This window comes from Rhincodon typus, unplaced genomic scaffold (genome assembly GCF_021869965.1).
Source record: "Rhincodon typus isolate 14 unplaced genomic scaffold, sRhiTyp1.1 hic_rhity00001599, whole genome shotgun sequence".
NCBI lineage: Eukaryota > Metazoa > Chordata > Chondrichthyes > Orectolobiformes > Rhincodontidae > Rhincodon > Rhincodon typus.
This window is the reverse complement of record NW_025967237.1, coordinates 1-25,000: the sequence shown is the minus strand read 5'-3', so window position 1 is coordinate 25,000 and position 25,000 is coordinate 1. Positions and strand designations below refer to the sequence as shown.

Below are 25,000 nucleotides of genomic sequence, written 5' to 3'. Positions count from 1 at the left end.
TTCGAGCTCATTTTTCTGTACGTTTCAAATCAATATGTAGAATGTTGTCACTTATGTAATCAAAATCTCAAGTGATTCATACAATGAATTACTTTTAGGAGTGTAGTGGCTATGGAGGGGATTAATCTACTCTCTTTCTTTGAATTGGAAGTGTAAGGAAGTTCTTCGAATTGCATGTGTAAGAGGGTTGACAATTCTGCAAACAGTGGCTAACAGGAGGAATTTATTGGGCATACTAGTTGGAGTTAGACAATGGGTCTGTGTTGGCTCCAGTAGTATTCATTACATTTACTACCCGTGAGTCTACAACCTTGAAATATGTTGATAATGCCAAAATTGACTAATAGCAAGGAGGGCCATCAATGACTCAAAGACATAAGCTAGCTAATAGAATATGTGGACAAGTGGTGGAAGTATTTCTAAAGTGGGATGGTGTGAATTGTGACGAGTGCATACTTAATGCAAAGACACCAAAGGAGCATAAGAACGAGAAGCTCTAAATTCTGGAGAGTAGAGTATGAATACACAGTGACCTTAGGATTCAAGCCAATGATTCCCTGAAAGAGCATGTGGGTGATGGAAGTCAGTGCCATTCTGGATTTTAAAAATACGGACCTAAGATTAAAGAGTTAATCATTTGTAGAAATCATTAAAAGGGGTTATTTTAGAGTTCTGTGTGCAGATACCCAATTCCAGAAAGGACAGTAAACCATTGTGTGTATAGTGTAGATATGCCAGGATGATGCTGTTCATGGATAACTATAGTAATGTAGTGACACTTGAGACAATGGGACTATTTCCACTTGAACAGAGAAGGCTGGGAGAAAGTTAATATTTTTTAAATAGTCATTTGGTGGTACAGATTTAGAATATTCTGAAATAAGACCCATATTGTCAAAGCTTTTTACCTTGTATTCATCAGGTCATGGCTAGCTGTTTTATGCTGTTAATATCAAAGCGATCCTGTGGGATAATGGCTACCTGAATGGGATTATTTCTTTCTATACATCTCTCACACTCATGAACAGTCCTAAGGCTGGTTATGAAAAGTACCCAATCTATTTCAGATTAGGGTAAAGTATCTCAAAGTGTGAGCAATGGGTAAAGTTATATGTTTCGCATTCCTGCAGTAACAAGATGTTGCTGTCAAAATACTATTCTGCCTTGTCGCATAAATGAGAAACGTGATATATAGATATTAGTGCCAGTGTGATGCTAGATATGTAGACCGTAAATCCCAAAGACTGATGGACCATATCAAATAGCATATTCCGTTTTCTGTTCAAAACAAGCAAGGGACTGACCATGCCCAACCAGCCTACGCTTGCAAATCCCACAACACAGTGTCCAACATTAGGTATGATTCTACAACTGGACAATCCTGATGATTCTGAATGTGTGAGTAATTATGCTGACAACCAGTTAAGATTGTCGGGCTTTCAGTGTGACATACTTGCATGTACTGAAAGATACATATATTAAAAAAAGTGTTTTGAATTGGGGAAGGTAGAATTTATTAAATTAACGCAGAATCTGACCAAAGGCAATTCGGAACAGTTACTTTTGGGTAAATCTACAGCAAAGCAGTGAGAGTCATTCAAAATAGAATTACCCAACACATTTCCTTTAAGGTGAAATGTAAAAGTAGCAAGCTGAGAACCCGGAATACCTAGGATTTTTAGGGCTGGATAAAAAGGAAAAGAGAGGCTTTTAACTGGTACAAACAGAGTGAATTAACAGAGGTCCTAGTGGAGTATAGAAAGTGCTGGGGGGAGTTTAAAACAATTAGGACAGCGAAGAGGGGAGATGAGAAAAACCACTGGTGAGTAAGACTAGGGAGAATCCCAAGATATTCTATAAATATATTGAGGGGAAAAGGATAACCAGTGAAAGAGTCAGGCCCATTGGGGACCGAGGGTTAATCAGAGTACTTAAGTGGCCCAGAGTACTTAAGGAAATGGCCCTAGAAATGGTGGATGCAACAGTGCTCATCTTTCAAAATTTTTAGACTCTGGAACATTAGCTACGTTCCAATCTGTAGGAAATGTAACCCCTGTATTCAAAAAGAGGTAGAGAGAAATCAGGGAATTAGGAATGAGTCTGACATTGGTAGTGAGGAAGGTGCTACAGTCCATTATAAAGGATTTTATGGCAGAGACTTGGGTGGTAGGGTCAGACACAGTCGGCGTGGATTTATAAAAGGGAAATCATGTTTGTCAAATCGAAAGGAATTCTTCGAGGATGTGATTGGTAGTGTTGATCAAGGGAGTCAGTGAATGTAGTTTATATAGACTTGCAGAAAGCTTTCAACAAAGCCCCACATAAGAGACTAATGTGTAAAATTAAAGTGAATGGGATTGGAAGTAGTGTATTGAGATGGATTAAAATAATAGCAGATAGGAAACAAAAAGTAGGAATAAATGGGATTTTTTTCTGAATGGCAGGTGGTGACTAGTGGGGTACCACAGGGTTTGGTACTAGAACTCCAGCTATTCATAATATTTTATTGATTTAGATGAGGGAACTAAATGTAATATTTAAAATTTGCATATGGCACAAAGCTTTGTGGATGGGTGGGCTGTGAGGAGGATGCAAATTGAGAGAGGGGTAAGTTTGAGACCTCGTTATCCTCAAGCACTAGTCACAAAGTAAGCATGCAAGTACAACAGGCAATACAGAAGGCAAACTGTATGTTGGCCTTCATAGCCAGAGGATTTGAATATAGGAACAAGAATTTTCTACTGCAATTATACAGTGTATTGCTGAGGCCAAGCCTGGAATATTGTGTGCAGTTTGGGTCTCCTTATGTGAGGAAGGGTGTTCTTGCTATGGAGGGAGTGCAACAAAGGTTTACCTAGTTGATTTCTCACATGACTGATGTATGAGGAGAGATCGATTTGGCTAGAGATAACGCCGTGTGGACCTGGAGGAACACAGCAGGCCAGGCAGCATCAGAGGAGCAGGAAAGTTGACGTTTCAGGTTGGGAGCCTTTTTCTGTGTTCCTCCAACTCCACACTGTGCTATCTCTGACTGCAGCATCTGCAGTTCTTACTATCTCTGATCGATTTGGCTAGGATTGTTTTCACTGAAACTTAAAAGAATGAGTGGGAAGATCTCATAGAAATCTATAAAGTTCTAACAGGACAAGACAGGTTAGATGCAGGAAGAATGTTCCCAATGATGGGAAGTCCTAGTTTAAGGATAAAGGGTAAACCTTTTAGGACTACAATGAGGTGAAATTTGTTCACCCAAAAAGTAGTGAATCTGTGATATTCACTACCACACAGTAGTTGAGGTCAAGTCGTTGCATTTTCAAGAAGGAGATAAATATTGCTCTTGTGGCTAAAGGGATCAAGGGATATGGGGGGAACGGTGGGATTAGGGTGTTGAGTTTGATCATAATGAATGACGGAACAGGCTTTAGGGGTCAAGTGGCCTAATCTTGCTTCTATCTTCTGTCTTCTGTATGTAGAGCCATAGGACGTTAGTAGGGTGATAAACGAATACTTCGCATCAGGCTTTGCATAGCACTTCACGTTGGAGAAGGAGGATGTAGGCACAGAATTCAGGAAATTGTACCATGAGGTTCTTAAGCAGTTTGACCTAAGGAGTGAGGAAGTTTTGGCAGGCATAAAACGGGCACATCCCCAGGTCTGGATCTGTTGTATCCCAGGCTGCTGTGAGAGTCGAGGCAAATTTACAGGAGCTGTGACCCAGCTCTATAAATTCCTGTCTGGCCAGAGTGGAAGTGTCAGAAGACTAGAGGGCCGCTAATGTGGTTCCACTTTTCAAGAAGGATGGCAAAGATAAAATAGAGAATTATAAACTATTATCTAGGTCTCTGGATTAACAATCCAGCGATAATACCACTAGGCCATTGCCTCCCCTAAGGTATGACATGAGATTCATAAAATAGATGAAAGCACATGGGATCCAGGTAGCTTGGCAAGTTGGATCCAAAATTAGTGTAGTGGTAGGAGACATAGGGCGGTAGTAGAAAGTTGTTTATGTGACTGGAGGCCATCCAGAGGGATCAGTGCTGGGTTCCTTATTGTTTGTGATATCTATACACAATGTAGAAGAAAATTTTGAGGGGAATGATAAATAAGTTGGCGATGACTCAAAGATTGTTCAGGTGGTTAACAGTGAAGGAGGAGGTCTTAGATTTCAGGAGGAAATAGACAAATTGGTCAGATGGGCAGATCAGTAACACATGGAATTTAACTCTTGACAAGCGTGAAGTGCTGTACTTAAGAAGTAACAAGACACGCATACCCTACGTTGTAGAAGCAGGCCATTTAGCCCACCAACCCTTCAGAGAACATCCGACCCAGACCCTTCCCCCTACCCCTGTAATGCTGCATTTCACATAGCTAACCCACCCATCCCTGGACCCTATTGGCAAGTTAGCATGCCCCATCCAGCTAACCTACACGTCTTTGGACTGTGCGAGGAAACCCATGCAGACACTGGGAGAACGTGCAAATTCCACTCAGACAGTTGCCCGAGGCTAGAATCGAACCTGGGTCTCTGGCATTGTGAGGCAGCAGTGCTAACCACTGAGCCATCATGCCATCCAAAGGAGCCAAAGACAAAGGAGTTTTAAATGAATGGCAGGACATGGGAAACTCGGAGGAACAGCGGGATCTTGGCGTACTTGTCCACAACTATGAAGAAAAGCTACATAGGCCTGAGTTGTTTTCTTTTGAGCAAAGCAAGCTGATGGGGGACCTGATTGAAGTTTGAGATTCTGAGGGGCATAGACAGGGTGGATAGGAAAATTAGACAAGTGTAGATTTAGAGTAGTTTTTGTTGGTGCAAATTCAATGGGCTGAAGGGCTGCACTGTATGATTCTATGACATGGCCCTGTTCTTTACAGACAGAACATGCACTGCACAAGTTACAATTCAACAAAACAGCCAGCTATTCACCAGTTTATTTCTCACGGCAATGCCTGACCAATCAGAGTTAACCTGCCTTGTTTAAAATGTAAATACAGCCTGCCAGTTAATTGTCAATCAGCATTAATGGGTGAATTCTCCATGGCAACACCTACCAATCAGTCCACTTGCCAATCAGTCATCACTGTTCTCTCATGCAGTATAATGGTGGTTTCATTCTTAAAATGGCAAATTGTCTCAAGTATGAGACAAAAAGCTTTGACAAAATTATCTTTTTTCAGCAATACTTGATTATATTTTCATAGCATGAAGGATTTGATAGAAAGATTATGGCTATCACCTGTCTGCTGTGCAACAAGGGTCATTTTATTACTATCGCAAAGAGACTAAGAAAAGATTTTATTTCAATTCATTGATAAATGTGGGTACTGCTTGCGATGCCTGCATTTTTACACTTTGCCCATTTTATTACCCGTACCTAATTGTCTTTTGAGAACGTCTTGTTGAGCCATATCCTTGAGCTAGTCTGTGTGATTAGGGAAGGAGATTCAGGATTTTGACCCAAACAATGGTGAAAGAACTGTTGTTATTCCAATTCAGAATGATGGGAAGCTTAAAACCCCACTTCATGGTGGCATTCCAATTCATTTGCTTTCCATTTTCTTGGTGGTATAGGTCATAGGTGTAGGTGATGCTATTTGAAGTGCCTTGGTGAATTGCTGTGCTGCAGTCTGCAGGTGGTACTGTCCTACTGTATGTTATTTGTGGTGAGAGTGAGTATTTAAGCTGGTTGATGGGGTGCCAGTCTGGCTGACTGTTTTGACCAGGATGGTGTGTTATTGGCATTGCACTCTTCTAGGCAAGAGACCAGTATTGCTGACTTGTATGTTGTCGATGGATTGGATTTGGAAGGTGGGGATTGCATTACTCACTGCAGAATCAGAGGAGCTTGGTGGAATCTCTAAGAAAGGTCCATTCCCTTGTCCCGTTATGCTGCCCCTTAATGATACTATCGAGAAACACATGTAGATTTCACATGTATGTTGATGGCATCCAGATCTCCCCCACTACTATCTCTCTATGAACTATATATGTTCTGTTTCTGTTGGCAGAAACTATTTGGTTTCCTCTGGGAATATATTGGGGAACTGGCAACCAGGCAGCCAGCAGAACTGAAGACAATTGACAAGATGGTGCTGTAAGTTTGAAACAGTCTTAAGAGCATTTTTATTTTTGAGATTTTAGATGCATGTTTATAGCATTAGGCATCAACGCTATGTTAGAACTCTTCAAATTTCTGGAGACTTTAGTGTTTTAACATGATTGGGTTTGATTTAAAATGTTAAACATTTTGAATTGATGTGGACCTGGGGGTTAGATAGCCAAATTACAGCAGTAATATTACTGTGGGAGTTCTGCACAATCATTGGTACAGTCCATTCAGCTGAGATGTTAAACTCTTCTGCCCTCTCAGGTGGATTTAAAAGAGACCAAAGAGTTATCTCCAATGACCCGACCAATATTTATCCCTTAATCAGCGTCCCACAAACAGATTATCCAGTCTTTATCACATTGCTGCTTGTGGAATGGTGCTTTACACAAATTGGCTTTGTTCTATTCTTTTGTAGGACATCGCATTGCTGGCTAGGGCAATATTTATTGCCCATCACCAATTGCTGTTGGGGCAGTGATAAGCTGTTGTCTTGAATGGCTGCACGTAGATATGCCCATATGCTGTAAAGATTTCAACCCAGCAACAGGACAATCCCTTGCACAAAGAAAGATGGTTATGTTTTTTTGCTCAGTCATCTAAACTCTAGCTCATCTCTTCAGCCGTTCCCCAGGGTAGTGTCCTAGGCCCAACCATCTTCAGCTGCTTCATAATTGGCCTTCCCTTCTACATGATGTCAGAGGATGTTCACTTCCTTCTTCATAATGTCAGAGGTGAGGATGTACACTGATGATTGCATGAGGTTCAGCATCATTTGGGAGCTCCTCAAAGAGTGAAACAGTCTGTATCCAAATGCAACAAGACCTGAGCAATATCCAGGTTTGGGCTGACAAGTAGCAAGTAAAATTCATTTCATACAAGTGCCAGGTAATGAGCATCTGCAAGAAAAGAGAATCTAACCATAACCATTGATATTCAGCTATGTTACCATCATTGATTCCCTCCACTATCAATTTCCTGGGGATTACTATTGATCACAATGGCCATAAAGAACACATCAAAATCCAGGAATCCTGCCGTGAGTCGCTCACTTTGAGTCCCCAAAGCCTGTCCACCATCTACAAGGCACAAGTCAGGGGTGTGATGAAGTACTCCGCACTAGCCTGGATGACTGCAGCTCCAACAACACTGAAGAAGCTTGACACCATCCAGGAAAAAGCAGCTCACTTGATTGACATCCCATCTACAAACACTCAGTCACTTCCAGTGAGGCTCAGTAGCAGCAGTGTGTACCATCTCTAAGTACCACTGTAGAAATTCACCGAGGCTCCTGAGACAACATCTTCCAAACCCACAATTTTACCAGTGGACGAGGCACATACATGGGAACGCACCACTTGCAAGTTCCCCTCCAAACCACTTATCATCATTGGAAGTAAATCACTGTTCTTCAAATGTCAATTGGTCAAAATATTAGAACTCCCTCTCCAACTGCTCTAACTGTGCAAAATGAGTGCGAAGACAGCACAACTCCCCACAGGGCAACGCTGATGGGTACTGAATGCCAGCCAGCAACATCTACATCCAAAGGATATTTATGCATGGAAGCATCCCACAGGAACAGATAATCTTTTCATAAGATAGGTTCAATACACTGGGGATAACCCATCTGCTCTTCAAAGTAGGGCCGTATGATCTTTTAGTACCCACCTGAGAGGGTGGATGGGTTTAATGTCTCATCTAAAAGACAGCACCTTTGCCAATGCAGTGCACCCTCAATACTGCACCAGCCCAGGTTTATGTGCTGAAGCCTCTGGAATAGGCCTTGAACCCATGACCTTCTGACTGAAGTAAGAGTACGACCAACTGAACAACTGCTGACACAAATCGGGTGAGCCATACTTGGGCCCCAAAATTACATTTAACTGGATGCTAAGAAGCAGTTGAAATGAGTATGGAAATCTAGTGAGGATAGCTAAATAGGAAAACAGTTATTGAGGAATGTTAATATTACACCCCTCAAGGCTCTAATCATGTCAGTTTTTTTCTTTTCCTTTTGCAGCCAGTTGTACGAACTATCGCAATTATTCCCTGAAGCTGCTTGCAGCTGTGTTCAATCAACCCTTAGACAAAGTGTGCAGGAACTAGAGAACCAGCTGCAAGTCAAAGGTCGGGCTTCATTTCCTGGATTAGATAAGGTATGCAAATCTGAATGAAAGCGCACTCAATATATTATAGTTAGGTTCCTTAATTACCATGGTATGTACTGATAAAAGAGTACTGACCTATCTAACTAATCCTTCCATTAAAATTATCATCCATCCTTCACACCATCTAACAGTCTCTTGAATGACTTCAAATTGTTTTGCCTCCACAACCCAGAATCCAATTCTGTGTATTGATCACACTGTCAAGAAGTGGGTCCTGACATCGCTTTTTTCTAGTTTATATCTGTAGCAAAAAAAAACCAAAGGATCGTGGATGCTAGAAATCAGACACAAAAGCAGAAATTGCTGGAAAAACCCCAGAATGGTTCTGAAGCAGAATCATTGAACCTGACATGTTAACTCTGCTTTCTGTCCACAGATGCTGCCAGACCTGCTGGGTTTTTTCAACAATTTCTGTCTTTATATCCGTATCACATTACTGCAAACAATGTTTAGCTTGAGTTATTGCTCAGCAGTTTCTATTTCACATAGCCTGTAATGTCTTCCCTGTAAGATCTCTGGAGATTCCTCCTCAAAGTTAAAGCTAGGTGAATTTTTTCGGACTTGTTTAAATCCTTATGAGTTCAGACTCTTCAATAGATTGCGAGCTTCCACTGAAGTCTGTGGAGGTACAGTGATCTTTTAAGAAAACACTTTGTAAGTTGATTCTCCAGTAGCTTCCCACAGACTCTCCTCCTCTCCAAGCCCATTTGCAAAGCAACAAATCAAGTTGAAGTACTAATTAGCTACTCTTTAGAGTGAGAACAAAATGGCAATGAAAAGAATGAGCATAAATCCTTATCCTGCAGTAACTCGGCACTCAGAGTCCCAGGCTAATGCTGGGTACATGATTCAAATCCCACCATGATACCTGGTGGAATATAAGTTTAAATAATAAAAATCTCAAATAGAGGGCTTTGTGCCAGTAATAATGTTGCGAAACTAGCATGAATTGTTATAAAAACCCATATAGTTCATCATTATCCTTCAGAGAAGGAAATCTGCCATCCTTATCTGGTCTGACTTACATATGACTCCACACTCACAATGATGAGGTTGACTCTTAACTACCCTCTAAAATGGCTGAGCAAGCTACTCAGCTCAAGAGCAGTTAGGGATAGGGAACAAATGCCTCATTTGCCAGTAACACCCACATCCGTTAAAGGAAAAAAGGCTGCTCATGCTGCTGCACAAACATCTGGATGAATACATCAATGGAGATTGGATACCATCATGAGTTTCTATCATTGATGCAATATTTTCGCTTCCTTACAGCTGCTTTACATAAAGATTGTAGGAGCTCTGTTCCCCACCTCTGATTTCCGACACGCAGTGGTGACCCCTGCACTAGTGTACATGAGTCAGATAGTCACCAAGGTAGGTACAAGGATTTGCATTCATTCTGGACTCTATTCATAAAGTTTACAACATAAAAATAGGTTGTCGGCTTCATTATGCCAGTATCTATGCTCCATCAAAGCCTCCTGCCATCTCTTTTTACCTAAATCTATCAACACATCCTTCTAATTTCTCCCTCAGGTATTGGTCTAGCTTCCTCTTAAAAACATTTAGGCTGTTTGCCTTAACTGATACTTCTGCTCTCTGGCAAATAAGTTTCTCTTAAACTTCTTATTGGATTTATTCATGCCTACCTCATTTATAGCCCCTAGTTTTGGACTGCACAGCTTAGATCGAGTCTGTTGTTTGTGGGATTATTCAGTCCTGTATATCACTTGTACCGTATGCTGTTTGCATGCAAGTAGTTCTGTGCTGTAGCCTCACTGGATTACCTCATTTTTATGTCTGCTTGGCACTGCTCCGAGCGTGCCCTCCTGCACTGTTCTTGGAACCAGGTTTGATGCCATGGTTTAATGGTAATGACAGAGGGGGGAATATACTGTGCCATTAGGTTCTAGATTATGTTAGAATACAATGCTGCTGCTGATGGTCAACAACACCTCATAGATACCCATTCTTAAATGCTAGATCTGTTCAAAATCTATCCCATTTAGCATGGCACATAACACAATGTAAGGTTGTGAGAGAACTAACCACCATGACATTTGTTGGCATTTACATCACTGAATCCTTCACTATCAATTTCCTGGGTTTACATTGATCAGAAACTGAATTGGGCAAGTCATGTAAATACCATGGCTACAAGAACAGGCCAAGTGCTAGGAATCCTGCTATAAGTAATTCACCTGATTCATCATAGCCTGCCTACCATCTACAGGGCACAAGAGTCAGGGGTGTGATGAAATACTCCCCATCTGCCTGCTTGAGTGCAACTCCAACAACACTCAAGAAACTTAACATAATCCAATTCAAAACAACCCACTTGATTGGCACCACAAGCATATTCATGCCCTCCACCACAGATGCAAGGTGGTAGCAGTGTATGCCATCGACAAGATACATTGTAGCAATTGACTCCTTAGACAGCACCTTCCAAAACCACAACCTCTAGTATCCAAAAGGACAAGGGCAACAGATGCATTGGAGCGCCCCCACCACCTTAAGGTCAATCCAAGCCAGTTACTACCTTGTCTTGAAAATATATTGCTATTCCTTTACTGTGGCTGCATCAGTGTCTTGAAATCCCTTCCTGTCAACACTGGATGTTCCCACACCAAATGGACTGCAGCCCACCACCACCTTCTCAAGGGCAATTAAGAGGTGAGCAGTAAAGGCTTGCCTGGTCAGCAAAGCTCGCATCCCCTTAATCAATAAAGAATAGCTGAAATAAAAACACAAATTTCTGGAAAATCTCATCAGGTCTGACAGGTCTGAAGAAGAGTCACTGGACCCAAAACATTAACTCTGATTTCATTCCACACATGCTGCCAGATCTGCTGAGACTTTCCAGCAATTCCTGTTTTTGTTTCAGATTCCAGGTGCAAATTGTCCTGCCTCCTAAACACATGGCCTGAACACAAGATTTTGCCTATCATCTGTGTACCCTATCAAACCCTTTAATGATTATTTAGTCTTTAAGTATCATGCATTGGTATCCTTTTTGTACCTTCTCCTTGCTTCTGAATCCTTTTGTGTAATACACAGAATCAAGTATGTACAGATCACTTAGCTACTGTGGTGGTCCAATCATGATTACATGTAGGTTTAAACACAGCTCAGGAGCAGCACTTCATTGATAGTGGCAAAAGAGCTTACCAGTCTAATTCCATGTTCCAGGTTATGACCAATAAACATATTGGTTAGAGCATTTCAAGTTCTGACCAAATGAATTTTCCTAAATGCAATAATGATCTCTGCCTCTGCCATCCTCTCAGGCAGTGAACGCCTGACCTCTAATTTCTGGCTGAAAAGTTACTCAACTCCTCTTTGTCCTTTCACCAATTACTCTGTGGCCCCTGATTTTGATGTCTCTGTTTATGAAGGTAGCTAGTTTCCCTCCTTTTGGATTCTAGACCTCTACAATTAACTCCCAGTGCTTTGTTTGCACCATTTATAATTTTGGTAACCTGTTTTTTTTTTCAAATCTCCAACTGGTCTTGCATGTTTCAGTTCATTCCCCTAATGACTAGCTGACTGAAAAACAAAATTTCTTGTGTTTGCTCCAAACTAAAGGGGATAGTAAACGGGTAAGAACGTATTGGTGAAAGATAAAGAAAGTTAACTTGGCCCAGCAAAGGCCGCAGATTTAAGATAATTGTTTCAAGAACCAGAGAATAAATCAGCAGAGTTGTTTTTAACACAGCCAATTGTGATGAGCTGGAATCTGTTGTCTGAAAGGATGTTAGAAGCCGATTCAGTTGTAACTTTCAGAAGGAAATAGGATAAATCTTTGAAGGTCAAAAACCATGAAATAGGACTGATTTAATTATTCTCCAAAAATATGCTTGTCTCTTAAGAATGTGAACAGAAACCTCCTATCTTTCTTTACCTTTTCTCTGTCCACTTTTCTCTCCTCGCTGAAACTTCTATTGCCCTTGCAATATTATGTAAATAGTGTTGCCTACTTATAATTTTAAACTTACTATCCTGTATTTGTTGATATTTTACGTAAACAGTGTTCTGTCACCGTACTGCGGGATGTTGCTGCTGGACTGTTTGTGTGCTGCCTCTTCCTGGACTATGTTTCACTTTCAAAGAGGCTGGTTCCTGAGGTTATCAACTTCCTTGTGGGAATTCTTCACATGGCAGTACCTAGGAAAAGCACTTTAGGTATGTTTGTCTGTGTAAGAGCCAGTGACCTGGAGTTTTGCTAGCTTCATTTAAAACCAGCCAAAACAGCGCAAAAGATCAAGCACAAATTACATTTAGTACAGATTACATTTATTCAATCTTTTGCATTATTTAAAAAAAAGTGGAAGCTTACCCTAACTGGTCATGCCAAGAAATCAATTAAACACCACTACGACCTTTTACTAATTACATTCATTTCCTGACTTTTCAGTTGAACAGCACATAAATATCAAAAAGTACCTCAATCTTTTATATTTCCTAAAATATATTAAAAAATTGACTATATGGTACATCAATATAGCTAGTATAATAAAACAAAGAACTACAGATGCTGGAAATCTGAAACAAAAACAGAAATTGTTGGCGAAACTCAGCAGGTTTGGCAGCATCTGTAGAGGGAGAAAAAACAGTTAGCGCTATAGGTCCAGTGACGCTTGCTCAGAAAAGGCTTCAGTTATAGCTAGTAAGTGGTTCTGCCAAGTTATTTTGTGATATAAGTTATTTTAGTCTATTTCAGTTATTTAAAATCAGTTTACTCATAGGTGGTAGACTAGATTAAATAAGGTGCTTATATTTAAAAAAAAAACAGAAATTGCTGGAAAAACACAGCAGGTCTGACAGCATCTGTGGGGACAAAGCAGAGTTAATGTTTTGGTCCCATGACCCTTCTTCAGAACTTAAATATGAGTTTGATCAATTGAACCAAACCAGGTTTCCAGGAATATCTTTATTGCAGTTGTTTTTATTAAAATTATGTTCTAAAATGTTGATTAATTGCACTGGTTCATGGAAGATTTTGCAATGGGCAGCATGTTAATCATTTTCAGCAGAAACGAGCAAACATTCACTTTGCAGGATGTGTGCAGTTTGCCTCTTGATGATTCATTGCACTTCAGGCAGAGATTTTTGACCCCTGTGCGTGTGTGTGTGCGCGTGCGCGTGTGTGTGTACATATGGTTAACATTTGCTTTAATCTTCTACAATAAAGATTTTGCTTTCTTTTCACCTATAAATACCTCGTAGACTTGTGCCATAACTAGGAATAATAAAACGGTCAATTTGCTCATTCCCAATAAAAATTAGGTTATGGATGATTTTTAGTAAAATGAAGCTTTTGTTAACAGGGAGTAATGAATAAGGGATTTCTCAGCTAAAAGGGCAAAATAACAAACAATAGATCTCTTGGAATAGAGAGAAATAACATTTCACCTGAACAGGGATGAATATGCTTGATTGGTTCTCTGCAATTACCATTCAGCATTCATTTACAATTCATAGAGATGAAAAAAAATCAGTTTATTTTTCTGTAAGACATTGACCGAGTCTTGACACACTCAATCTCTTTGTTTTGGAAACATGTTGGTGTCAAATCCAAGAAATTTACAAATGTTTCAGTCTTACTTTTCACATTTGTATCTGTTTTGAAGAAGTACCAAACGTAAGCCTCTGTCTGCAGGCAGGGAGAGAAGGGTAGGAAACCACAACTGCTGCATCCCTCAATTCCTGTCTATCTTGGTTGCTCACTCCAGGGTACACTCTGGTGCCACCTTTTAAATCATCTGCGAAATCCTCTGACCTGATGGTGGTGAAAGATAAAATGGCTGCCGAATCATGGGAAATGAAGCCCTTGCCAATTAGCCAGATACAAAGGGTGGAACAACAAGACGAAACGCAAACAGCAAACTTCAAGTGAGTGGTAGCCTTCACTTCATTGCTCAAACAATTATTGTATGACTAGCTGATGGTGGGGAGGTGGTGGAAATTGGTAACCAGAGAACACAGATTTAAAATAATTCACACAAGAATGAGAGAATTCTTTTAACCAGTTGTTAAGATTTGAAATGTACTGCCTTAAGAGTGATGGAAGTAGATTCAAGAATAATTTTGAAAATCATATTAGATGAGTACTTAGAAATGCTAAGATTTGGAGCTATGGAGGAAGTTCCATTCATCTGCTCAAATTAACTAGCTGACTCAAATGGCTCAAGAATGACGGTCTGAATAGCCAACTCCTGTTCTGTAAAATTCAATGGTTGACTGTCTTCTCTTTCTTTCACATTTTTACACCTGCCACTGAAGGTATGGAGGTTCTGTTTCACAGGTAATAGTCACTCAAAAGTTCCCCTCCCAAATGAACATCATTTATGTGCGAACTTTGACCGTGTGCAGAGTGTCGATCTGAACAGTACAATAAATCCTCTGTGCCTTCCCTATCCTTTTGGAACCAAATAATCATTTACCCCCAGGGAAGATAAGAGGGAATATCAGTGAGAAACTGAAAGATAAAGTGCAGGAACGCTACTGTAATCCACTAGGATTAAAAAGACTTGTGACTTGAATAGTATGTTAGATTTATTGGATTTTCTTTAACTTCTGCTATAGGTTGTCCTGCATAGCTTTGTGTTTTAACCTATGCAAGCGATGTGCCTCCTTGTATAGATCACTGCCTTCCTTTCGGGAAATAGTTAATCCACTGGAAATTCTTCTGACCTCACACCTACCCGTGAGTGATTATCCAGCTCAGCTCCAGGTAGGAACTTGGTTCTATCTCTGTCCAGACATTTTTGTGTGGTCCCCTGGTAATCTGTTGGACAGCATTGCCTTATACAGAATTCACATCAAAACAGACCATTTGGCATAATTCTTTTTCTTGTGTTAACTGGCCTATGTCAGTGTTTGTGCCTCACACCAAACTCCCTAAACCCTACCCGCCCACTTTATCTGGCTCCATCCATAATCCTTCTATTCATTTCTCCCTTGTGCTTATCTACCTTCTGCTTGAACAATGTATCTGTGCTATGTGTCTCAACCACTGTTAGCAAATTCCACACTCTCATCGCACTCTGGTTAAAGAGATTCTATATAAAGTACCTGAATTAGATTTACTAATGAACCATAGTATTGGCCTCCCACACATGAGGAAATCTTTAGGTCTACGCTAGCAATGACTGTGTCCAATAAGAGAGAGTCAAACCACTTCGCACTGATGCAATTACTGAATCCCCACTGTCATATCCTGGAGCTTACCCAGCCAAATAGATACTGTAGCTTCAAGAGCAGGTGAAGTGGTGAGAATTCTGCAGCAAGTAACTCCCCTCCCACAATCTATCCACCATCCTCAAGCTACAAAGTCAGGAGTCTGGTGGAACACCCTCCACTTGCCTGATTGAATGCAGCTCCAGCAACACTCAAGAAACCCAACACCAGCTACCCATTTGCTTGGCACCACATTCACCTCCTTCACCAATCACTCCCTTCACCGTCAAAAATAATGGAGCCAGTACATACCATCTGCAAGATGCCATGCTCTAATGCACCAAGGTTCCTTTAGCAGCACCTTTCCAAACCCATCGCAAGGGCAGCTGTGGATAGGAGTCCCACCTCCTGCAAGTTCCCCTGTAAATATTCTTTAGAAGTTTCAAAAAAATAGAGTTGATCTAATTGAAAGATACAATAGACATCCACCGTTTAAGATTTCAGTATGTTTCCCCTAGCTGGTGAGTATAGAACAGAGGAACACCGTTCTAGATTAAAGGCCAGACTATCTAAGACTGAGATCAGCAGGAACAACTACTTTCAGAGGGTACTAAATATTTGGAATTTTCTACAGGGGGCTGTGGAGGCTCAAAAGATTGTGTTCAAGACAGACACCTGTAGATTTCTGGATACTAATAACAGCAAGAGGTATTGGAAACAGAGTGGATCATTAACCATAATCTGTTTGAATGTCAAAGCAGACTTGATGGACTGAATGGTGTATTCCTCCTATTTCCTATGTTTCTAAGCCACATCCATGCTGAATTGGATCTGTTTCACGGTTTTTTTGACCTTTGTTGCTAGATCCAGAATTTTGGAAATGCCTCCCTATCAGCCACTGTGTTTGTACCTTCCCCATATCAACCACATGGACTGCAGCAGTGAAAGTAGCTGTTGTTCACCACTTTCTCATGGACATTTAGAAATGGGCAACAAATGCTTGCCTAGCCAGCAGCATTTACATCCCACAAATAAATAGTTTTAAAATTCCTGTTGTAATTCCTAGAAGACCACTATCAGGTCACTCTCAGCTGTCTCTTTCCAAGAATGAAGAGCCTTAACATAATCTGAACATTAGAAATTAACTGACACACAAGTATTTACCACAGAAGTATGAAGTGGGAATCCTCACTGTGACAAATAGCTTTCAGTCAGAATTTCTCAGCTGTTACCTTCTTTCGTCTCCTTGTGCAAAGTAATTTGGCTGACCTGTTTGAAATGGAAGGATGAGGCAGCCAAGATAATATTTTGTGTTTTAATACAAGAGGGACAGAATAAAATGTAGCATGTGCTGCCAACCTCTATATCTCCTCCAGTCCCACAAACTTTAGATCTCTGTGCTTCTGCAATTTTGTCGTCTTGCGCATTGTCAGTTCCAGTCAGTCTGCCGTTGGTGGCTATACCTTTAGCTGCAATTTCCTTCCTAAACTCCTCTGCTTGTCTATCTCTCTTTCACTCCCTCTGTTCCTTAAAACATCCCTTTGTGACTAAGCTTTTTATTATTCAGTCTAATATTGTCGTTTGATGTCTGGTAATGATCCTGTGAAGTGCCTTGGGAAGTTATACTACATCAAGGATGCCATGTCAATGCAAGTTTTTGGGTGTTAATTTTTAAACTGGTCTTATTCCTAATGTTTAGAAACTATATCACGAGGTGCTAACTGAAGTGCAAGACAGGTCAACATCTTATTTGCCACTTGAGTTCGAAAAGAAGAAGCCAGTCCCCTTAAAGCTGTTCACACCCAAAATAGTGGAAGTGTAAGTTTATTTAATTGCATATCATGTTGAGTATTGGACTTGTTCAGGAAACCATAAAAAAAAGCGTAGATTAAATCAATGTTCTTCATGCCTCATTGGACATTGAACAACTTTAACGTTTTCAAAATTGTGTGATATCTCTATCAGTAAGTGAGTGGCCAATCTACAGAGAGAAACTCCCGGGGTTGCACTGGTCATAATTAAGTGAGTAACTCAAAAGAAGATTAGGGAAATTTTTCTTCCAGGAAATTACATTTTGGGATGCAGTCAATAAGTGAGTCATTTGAGACATGACTTGTTGAGTTTAGCAGCCTTTGGAGGAACTGGGTGACTTTAATTCCCAAAGCACTATTACTGAGGGCTTTTCCTCATGTCATTTCCAAGTCTGTTGTAGACCAACTGACAGATTGATTGCTATAATTAATCAACAACTCCATTATGGTTGTATCATGCAACTAATGGAAGAATTAGATGGATTTCTGTCCTTCAAAAGTCTTTTGATGTCTGCCAATTTTTAAATGAATGTAGGGAATAGTTACAAACTGAAGCTGGTGATTTGAGTTAAGGATAGATGTCACAAAGGTTGGAATGATTTGAATAATATCTCAAGTGGAAACTAAAAGCAGCTTCTGTGAAAGAAAAAACAGATTTAGCGTTTCAGATCCGATGACCCTTCCTCAGAACAGGAGGAAGGGTCACCTGACCCGAAACGTTAACTTTGATTTCTCTTCACAGATGCTGCCAGACTTGCTGAGCTTTTCCAGCTACTTTGTTTTTGTCCCTGACTTTCAGCATCTGCAGTTCTTTCGCTTTTTATTTACTATAAATAGTTTGTTTATTGGTACTGCTGGATCAGATCCAGAGGGGCAGGTCTCCGAGAACTGTCAATGTTAATGCTGAACGATTTACCTCTTCCGTCCTGACAATCGGAGAGCATGAGAACTGAGGTCCATAAAGTTGCTGCTAAGATGAGGGAGCCAGAAACGCCTGTGTAAGCGCAATGATGAGGTAGTACAGCCGGAGCCCAGAGTCTGGACTGGACAAAACCAGTTTTAAAAAAAAAAAAATCGGTTATGGGTTCATTCAGGATTAAATCGGGATCAGTCAAATAATGTGATGTGATCAGGAGTAGGCAGACTATTATCTCAAATTAGGGTTAAAGTGAGATGAGGGCTTTCTTTCGCTCTGTTTTTATTCAAATCATCTCTTAAACAGTTAAACCAAGAAGAACTGTCTGAATGACTCAGCAAGTTCACATTGCCCACAGATGCCCCACAGTCTGTGCCAAGTTAAATTACTTCAACCAGAGTAACAATAAAAGATGCTAAAACTTACTGCAGTAACTGTAAACTGGGGAGGAGAACGCCAGGCAGGGTTCTATCTATGAATACTGATGCGACCAGCAAACTCCTCTGTAGTTGTCTGTTGAGGCTCATTATCAGAGAAATGTCACCAGGGCTGGCTCCCATGAGAGTCCACTTGGAGTCTCCCCGTTCCTCCTACGCCCTCTGTAAGAAATTTGCACCTTTGTGTGGGAGAGAGGGAATGAAAGTCAGAATCGTGGGAACTTTTTAAAATAACAAAACTGTAACTTGTGCTTTCAGCTCAGATTACGGGCGAAAACGAGGCGGTACCCGGCAAGAGAAAGAGCGAATGAGGCTCGTCCACAAGCACAAGCGGGAATTTAAAGGAGCTGTTCGAGAAATCCGCAAAGACGCACAGTTTCTGGCCAGACAGAGGTTCTCAGATATCATGGAAGGGTAAGCAACCAATGACAGGCTCTGTAATAAAACATTGTATTTATGCAATGCCTTTCACAAACACACAAACACTCTTTGACTATGCTTCAAAGACAGTGTAATTGCTTCAATTGTAATGTGGGAAATGTTGTTGCCAGTTTGCACATAGCAAGTCCACAAACAGCAACATGATAATCACTAGATCATCTAGTTTTGTGGATACAGTGGTAATATCACAGGGACTAGTAATCCAAAGGCTGAGGCTATACATTCAAATCGCACCACAGCAGCTGGTTCCGCTCAAATCTGGGAATATTTGGGACCATGGCAACACTCATCAATTGTTGTAAAGCCTATCTGGTTCACTAATGTCCTTCAGGGAAGGAAATCTACTGTCTACGTGTGACTCCAGACCCACATCCTCAATATAGTTGACTCTTAACTGCTGTCTGAAATAGTCTAGCAGGCCACTGGGTTTAAGTGGCAGGCATGGGCAACAAATACTGGCTTTTGGGGAGAGGCATCTGGGAGAACTTACCTGTTTCCCTTGAAATAATACCAGGAGATCTTTTACATAATTTAAGGGGATAAGGGGAGCCTCACTTTAAACTTAGCAGAAAAGTGGCACCTGCAATATTGAAGTAAGTCCTTCAGTACTGCCTTAGAAACTCAGGCTAGATTACATGCTTAAATCTGTGGTGTGTGGTTTCCCAATGCCCACTGAGGTTTTGGATAAGATGCCCAATCCCTTACAGCACTTTTTATTCTCTCACAAGTTGATGGTGTCATTGTCTAGGCCAGCATTTATTGCTCATCCCTAATTCTCCTCCTCTCTTGAACTACTGTGGTCCATGTGGTGTAGGTACATCCATAGCCCTGTCAGGGAGGGAGTTAGAAACATGAGCAGCAGTAGACCATTCAGCTCCTTGAAGCTCTTCAGCCATTCAATAAGATCATTGCTGAACTATTTGTGTTTCAAATTCCCATCTACCCCTGATAACCTTTGATTCCCTTGTTCAAGAAGAATCGGGTTATCTCCACCTTAAAATTATTCAATGACGTATCTTCCATGCCTACTGAGGCAGGGAGTTCCAGAGTCTCTCAATACCAAGTCTGATATAACCTCCTCACTGGTTCCAGAATGTGCTGCTGTAAGAATCTATCTCAATCATACTATGAGCTCCTCATCCAGCAACTACTGCCAGTCTGATTTTTTAAGTTTATATGTAGATTAAAATTGCCCATAATTGTAATAGAATTCACCCTGAAATTTGATTGGGAAAAGGTGGAATCAGATATAATGGTATTATAATTGAGTAAAGGTAACTACAAAGACATGAGGGAGGAGCTGGCCAGAGTTGATTGGAAGGGTAGCCTAACAGGAAAGACAGTGCAGCAGCAATAGCAGGAGTTTCTGGGGAGGGGGTAATTTGGGAGGCACAGCAGAAATTCATCCCAAGGAGGAAGAAACATATGAAGGGGAGGATGAGACAACCATGGCTGACAAGGGAAATCAGGGACAGCATAGAAGCAAAAGAAAAAGCATACAATGTGGTGAAGATCAGTGGGAAGCTAGAGAATTAGAAGCCTTTAAAAACCAACAGCTACAAAAGCAATAAGAACACAGGAGATGAAATTTGAGGATAAGCTAGCTAGTAACATAAAATAGTTTTTTTCTCAAATATATAAAAATTAAGAGATAGGCAAAATTGGACATTAGACCACTGGAAAATGAGGCTCAAAGTAGTAATTCTGAGCCCATGACTCCTGATTATGGCCTCTGGTCATTGGAAACATCCTTCCTGCATTTAACTTATCTAATCCTGTTAGAATTTTCTAGGTTTCTGTGAGATGCCCCCTCATTCTAAATTCTTGTGAATATAATCCTAACTGGTCCAGTCTCTCTTCATACATCAGTGCTGCAATCCCAGGAATCAGTCTGGTTGCACTTCCTCCATAACCAGAGCATCCTCCCTGTAGTGAGGAGATGCCAAAACTGCACATGATATTCTAGCAGCAAGACATTCCTGCTCCTGCACTCGAATCCTCTCACTATGAAGGCCACCATGCCATTTGCTACCCTCACTGCCTGCTGCAACTGCACGTGCACTTTTACTGACTGGTGTACAAGGATACCCCAGTCTCATTGCACCTCCCTCTTTCCCAACCTACTGACATTCAGTTAATAATCTGCCTTCCTGTTTTTGCTACCAGTGTGGATAACCTCACATTTATCCACATTGTACCTAATCTGCTATGTTTACCCATTCATGCAATTTGTCCAAATCACACTGGACGTCTCTGCATCCTCCAACCCAGCTTTGTGTCGTCTGTTTGGGCCAAGGACACTATCCTGAGGAAATCCTGCAGAGTCGTCCTGGGGGTGAGCTGATTGATCTCCAAAAACCTCAACCATCTTAGTCATAGTCACATAGCACAGAAGAGGCCCTCCTGCCCATTAAGTCTGCACTGACCTATCCACTCTAACCCCACTTTCCAGCTCTCGGCAGCATAGCCTTGAATGTTATGACATTTCAAGTGTGCGTCCATGTACTTTTCAAAGGTTGTGAGGTTTCCAACCTCAACTGCCGTCCAAGGCAGTGCATTCCAGAGTCCCAACGTCATCTGGGTGAAAATTTTAATTTTCCTCAAATCCCTTCTAAACCTCCTGCCCTTCACCTTAAAATCATGCCCCCTTGTTATTGATCCTTCAACTGACTGAAACAGCTGCTTATTATCAATCCTGTCCATGCCCATCCAATGCTCCATCCCAGGCAAACATCCTGGTTAATCTCCCCTGCACTCCCTCCAGTGCAGTCACATCCTTCCTATAGTGTGGCAACCAGTACTCCAGCTACAGCCAAACGAACATTTGTACAGCTCCAACAAAACGTCCCTGGTGTTATAATTTATGCCATGACTGATAAAGGCAAGTGTCCATTATGCCTGTTTCTGTAGCAGTGTACTTGACATTCTTGCCTACTGTTATTTTGCAGAGATGCAGAAAGGAAGAGGAAGGTGAAGGTACTGTTCCATAATCTAGCGACTCAAGAGGGTGAATGGAAGGCCATGAAGAAAAAGAAGAGGAAATTATGATAACCTTAACCTGTCGCTGCAAAGAATGACTCACTCTCTAACCAAGGAGGTGCTGCTGCTGGATGAATGTGGTACATATGTCGCAGAATCAATATTAAAAATTTCCACAGGGGAGATCTGTGAAATTGAATTGGGCAAATTTATTAGCTAAATCTTTACCAGTCTTTCCATCCTTCTTCATGATGGACCATGATAGTTTATTGTGAGCATTAACACATTTTGATCAATAGCTGGTTAATGACTGACTGCAGGAGTGAATATTATACAACCTGATTCCCAGCAAGTCACTCTTGCCATGAAATATTTCTCAGCACAACACCCAGTGACTACCCTAAAGTTATTATTGTAGGTGGGTTTTATTTCTGATGGAAGCATGTTATTTTAAAAGTATACAAGTGTTGAAAATCGTGAATAAAGACAGCGAGTGCACGAATCAGCAAACAGCTCAGACAGCGCAACTGTGCACCTCAACATTTCTATTTCAAAACCATGATCTGTGTTTATTTTCTTCATTTGTGTTGGTGAATATTCTCTGCATTTCCAGCAAGTTCTGGCTTTTCCAAAAAATGGTCCAACTATCTTTCAGGATTGATAATTATTAATGTTGTATATCTTCTGGTTCAGCTAATTCAGATAATCTGGAGCTGATGGTTGACTGGACTCGGGAGTAACATACAGGTTGACTGCACTTGGAGGCAGCAAGGCAGGTTCAATCAAAACCTTTAACAATTAATAATTCAGCTGATAAACTGCAGGATGTGTGCAGTTATTTCTTTACATTGAATATGCAAAAATGTTGCATTTTATATGGAAACAGAAAATGTAATCATAAATAGTAGGAATGCATTGCACTGATGCAGAATTTTTGCTGTATTAACATAGAACAGTACAGGCCCTTTGGCCCACGATGTTATGCCGACCTCTCATCCTACTAAGATCAATCTACCCTGCATACCCTACATTTTACTATTCTTCATGTTGTACCAACAAATAGAGGAGAGCGGAATTAACAGCTCATGTATCCCAGGCCTTGTGTCTGTAAAGGTCCCACCAATTCGAAGTGTGAGCAGGTGCATGGAAAATGTTTTCATTCTAAGAATCATTTCCCGGTCATGGTTAGAGATGGTTCTGTGGTGAAGCAGCTTTGCCACAGACCATTGCCTCCAGTAACTATTTATGTTTTAATACAAATCTGATTTTGAAAAGCAACATTTGGCTTTTGTGTTTGTAGAAATACAAAAATAAAACAAATATTTGGAGATGTTTGCTGCCTAAATTATTTCTTGAGCTGTAACATTTATGTATGAAATAGAAACAATTTACATTTTTGCAATTCTGATTGCTAGGGGAGCTGTTATAGTTTGATGTTGAGGTTAGCAATTCGTACAACAGCTTCAGCAAACTCGGTGTAAATGGTTGTGATGCCACCAAGAATGTTTTTTATGTCAGGAGTTCAGCGTGTGAGTGATGGTCTGACTTGGATGGCCATGGTTAAATTGGGCTCTTCCTTGTGTGCCACTTGTATAGCACTTTACATTTATATGATGTTTTCAGAATCACAGATTGTCCCAACATGCTATATAGCCAACAGATAGTAGTCACTTTTTGTAATTAATTTCGGGAAGATGTTAGTTGTCTATGTCTGCTAAGAGGGTAAACTGTCTCTCTAGTAGGATAGACAAACAGGAGGCTGGAAGATCATAGCAAGCCATGCAATATCTGGAGGAAAGGAGCAGTCAACATTTTGGAACTAACTCTTCTTCAGGACTTCTTCGGGTTATATCCACAACGCTGACCGCTCCTTCCCCCAGATGCTGCCTGGCTTGCTGTGTTCTTCCAGCCTTCTGTTTGTCTACCTTAGATTCCAGCATCAACAGTTTATTTGTCTATCTGGGAGGAAGCTTGTTTGTGGTGAGAGTGAACTCATGAAGTCTTTTAATGCGTGTAGAGGCTGTTGTGTTGCAGCTGCCACACAAGTGTGGCTGACCAGAGACACTCCCTCTCTCACTGCCAGTCAGGGGCATATCTGAAGGCTTTACAGATTGGAAATAGTCTGGTTTGGCCTCATTATATCATACCTTCCTGAGGTTGGGCTTGAACCTGGAATTTCTGGCTGAGAAAACCATTACCACTGTGCTACAAGACCTATGGTAAACCCACATATGAGAGGAAAAGAAAATCCAGATTATAATTTAGCAAATAAAATCCAAAAGGACTGTGGATACTGTAAATCAGGAACAAAAACAGAAGTTGCTGGAAAAGCTCAGTAGGTCTGGCAGCATCTGTGAAGAACAAAATTAGAGTCAACGTTTCGGGTCCGGTGACCCTTCCTCAGGACCTAGTATTTGGCAATCCTACCTAAAACGTGTTCGGTAGATGTATTTGGTGCCATTGGCTTAGCTGTTCTCATAGTTTTCAAAGTACTGATAGTACCCATTCAAACATGAATGATTCATGTAAAGTAGCTACCATCTATTATAATGTACTGTCAATGGACAAGTCAATATTCTTTACACTTTTTTAAAAGACAAGAACCAGGAAAATCAAGAATGTTTATAGAATTGGATTTGGCCTCACCAGACTCAAAAGAGCCAAAATAAGTCTTCCTCCTATAGTGATGGCCTAGAATTTTCATCACAGATTTTCATATGTATACGTTATATGCATGTTGATCACATGTAAATTTAAGTATATGCCTAACATTACCATGCTGCTTTACCGCTGTTTTGCTTTTGTTAGTGTCAGGAATCAAGTTCACTTTCAGATGTTAAGAAAGGTTGAGCTAAGGTTAACCATCTTGCAAATGGGAATGGAATAGAAACAAGTCTTGGGATCATTAAAAAGCCAAATGGGAAATGTAGCAGAGTGCACTGCATTTGTA

General features: G+C 40.8%; 1 protein-coding gene across 1 annotated transcript; it reads left to right on the top strand.

Annotated features, from left to right (window-relative positions):
* The first annotated feature begins 4,570 nt into the window (after positions 1–4,570).
* Positions 4,571–23,378, top strand: LOC125481285 (nucleolar protein 14-like). The gene is made up of 10 exons (XM_048592639.1): positions 4,571–4,741; positions 6,016–6,101; positions 8,137–8,272; positions 9,557–9,658; positions 12,316–12,469; positions 14,020–14,179; positions 14,930–15,020; positions 17,166–17,284; positions 18,889–19,044; positions 22,020–23,378. The coding sequence occupies exons 1-10, from the start codon at positions 4,571–4,573 to the stop codon at positions 22,117–22,119; spliced, it is 1,275 nt and encodes a 424-aa protein (XP_048448596.1). The 3' UTR covers positions 22,120–23,378.
* The last annotated feature ends 1,622 nt before the right edge of the window (positions 23,379–25,000 follow it).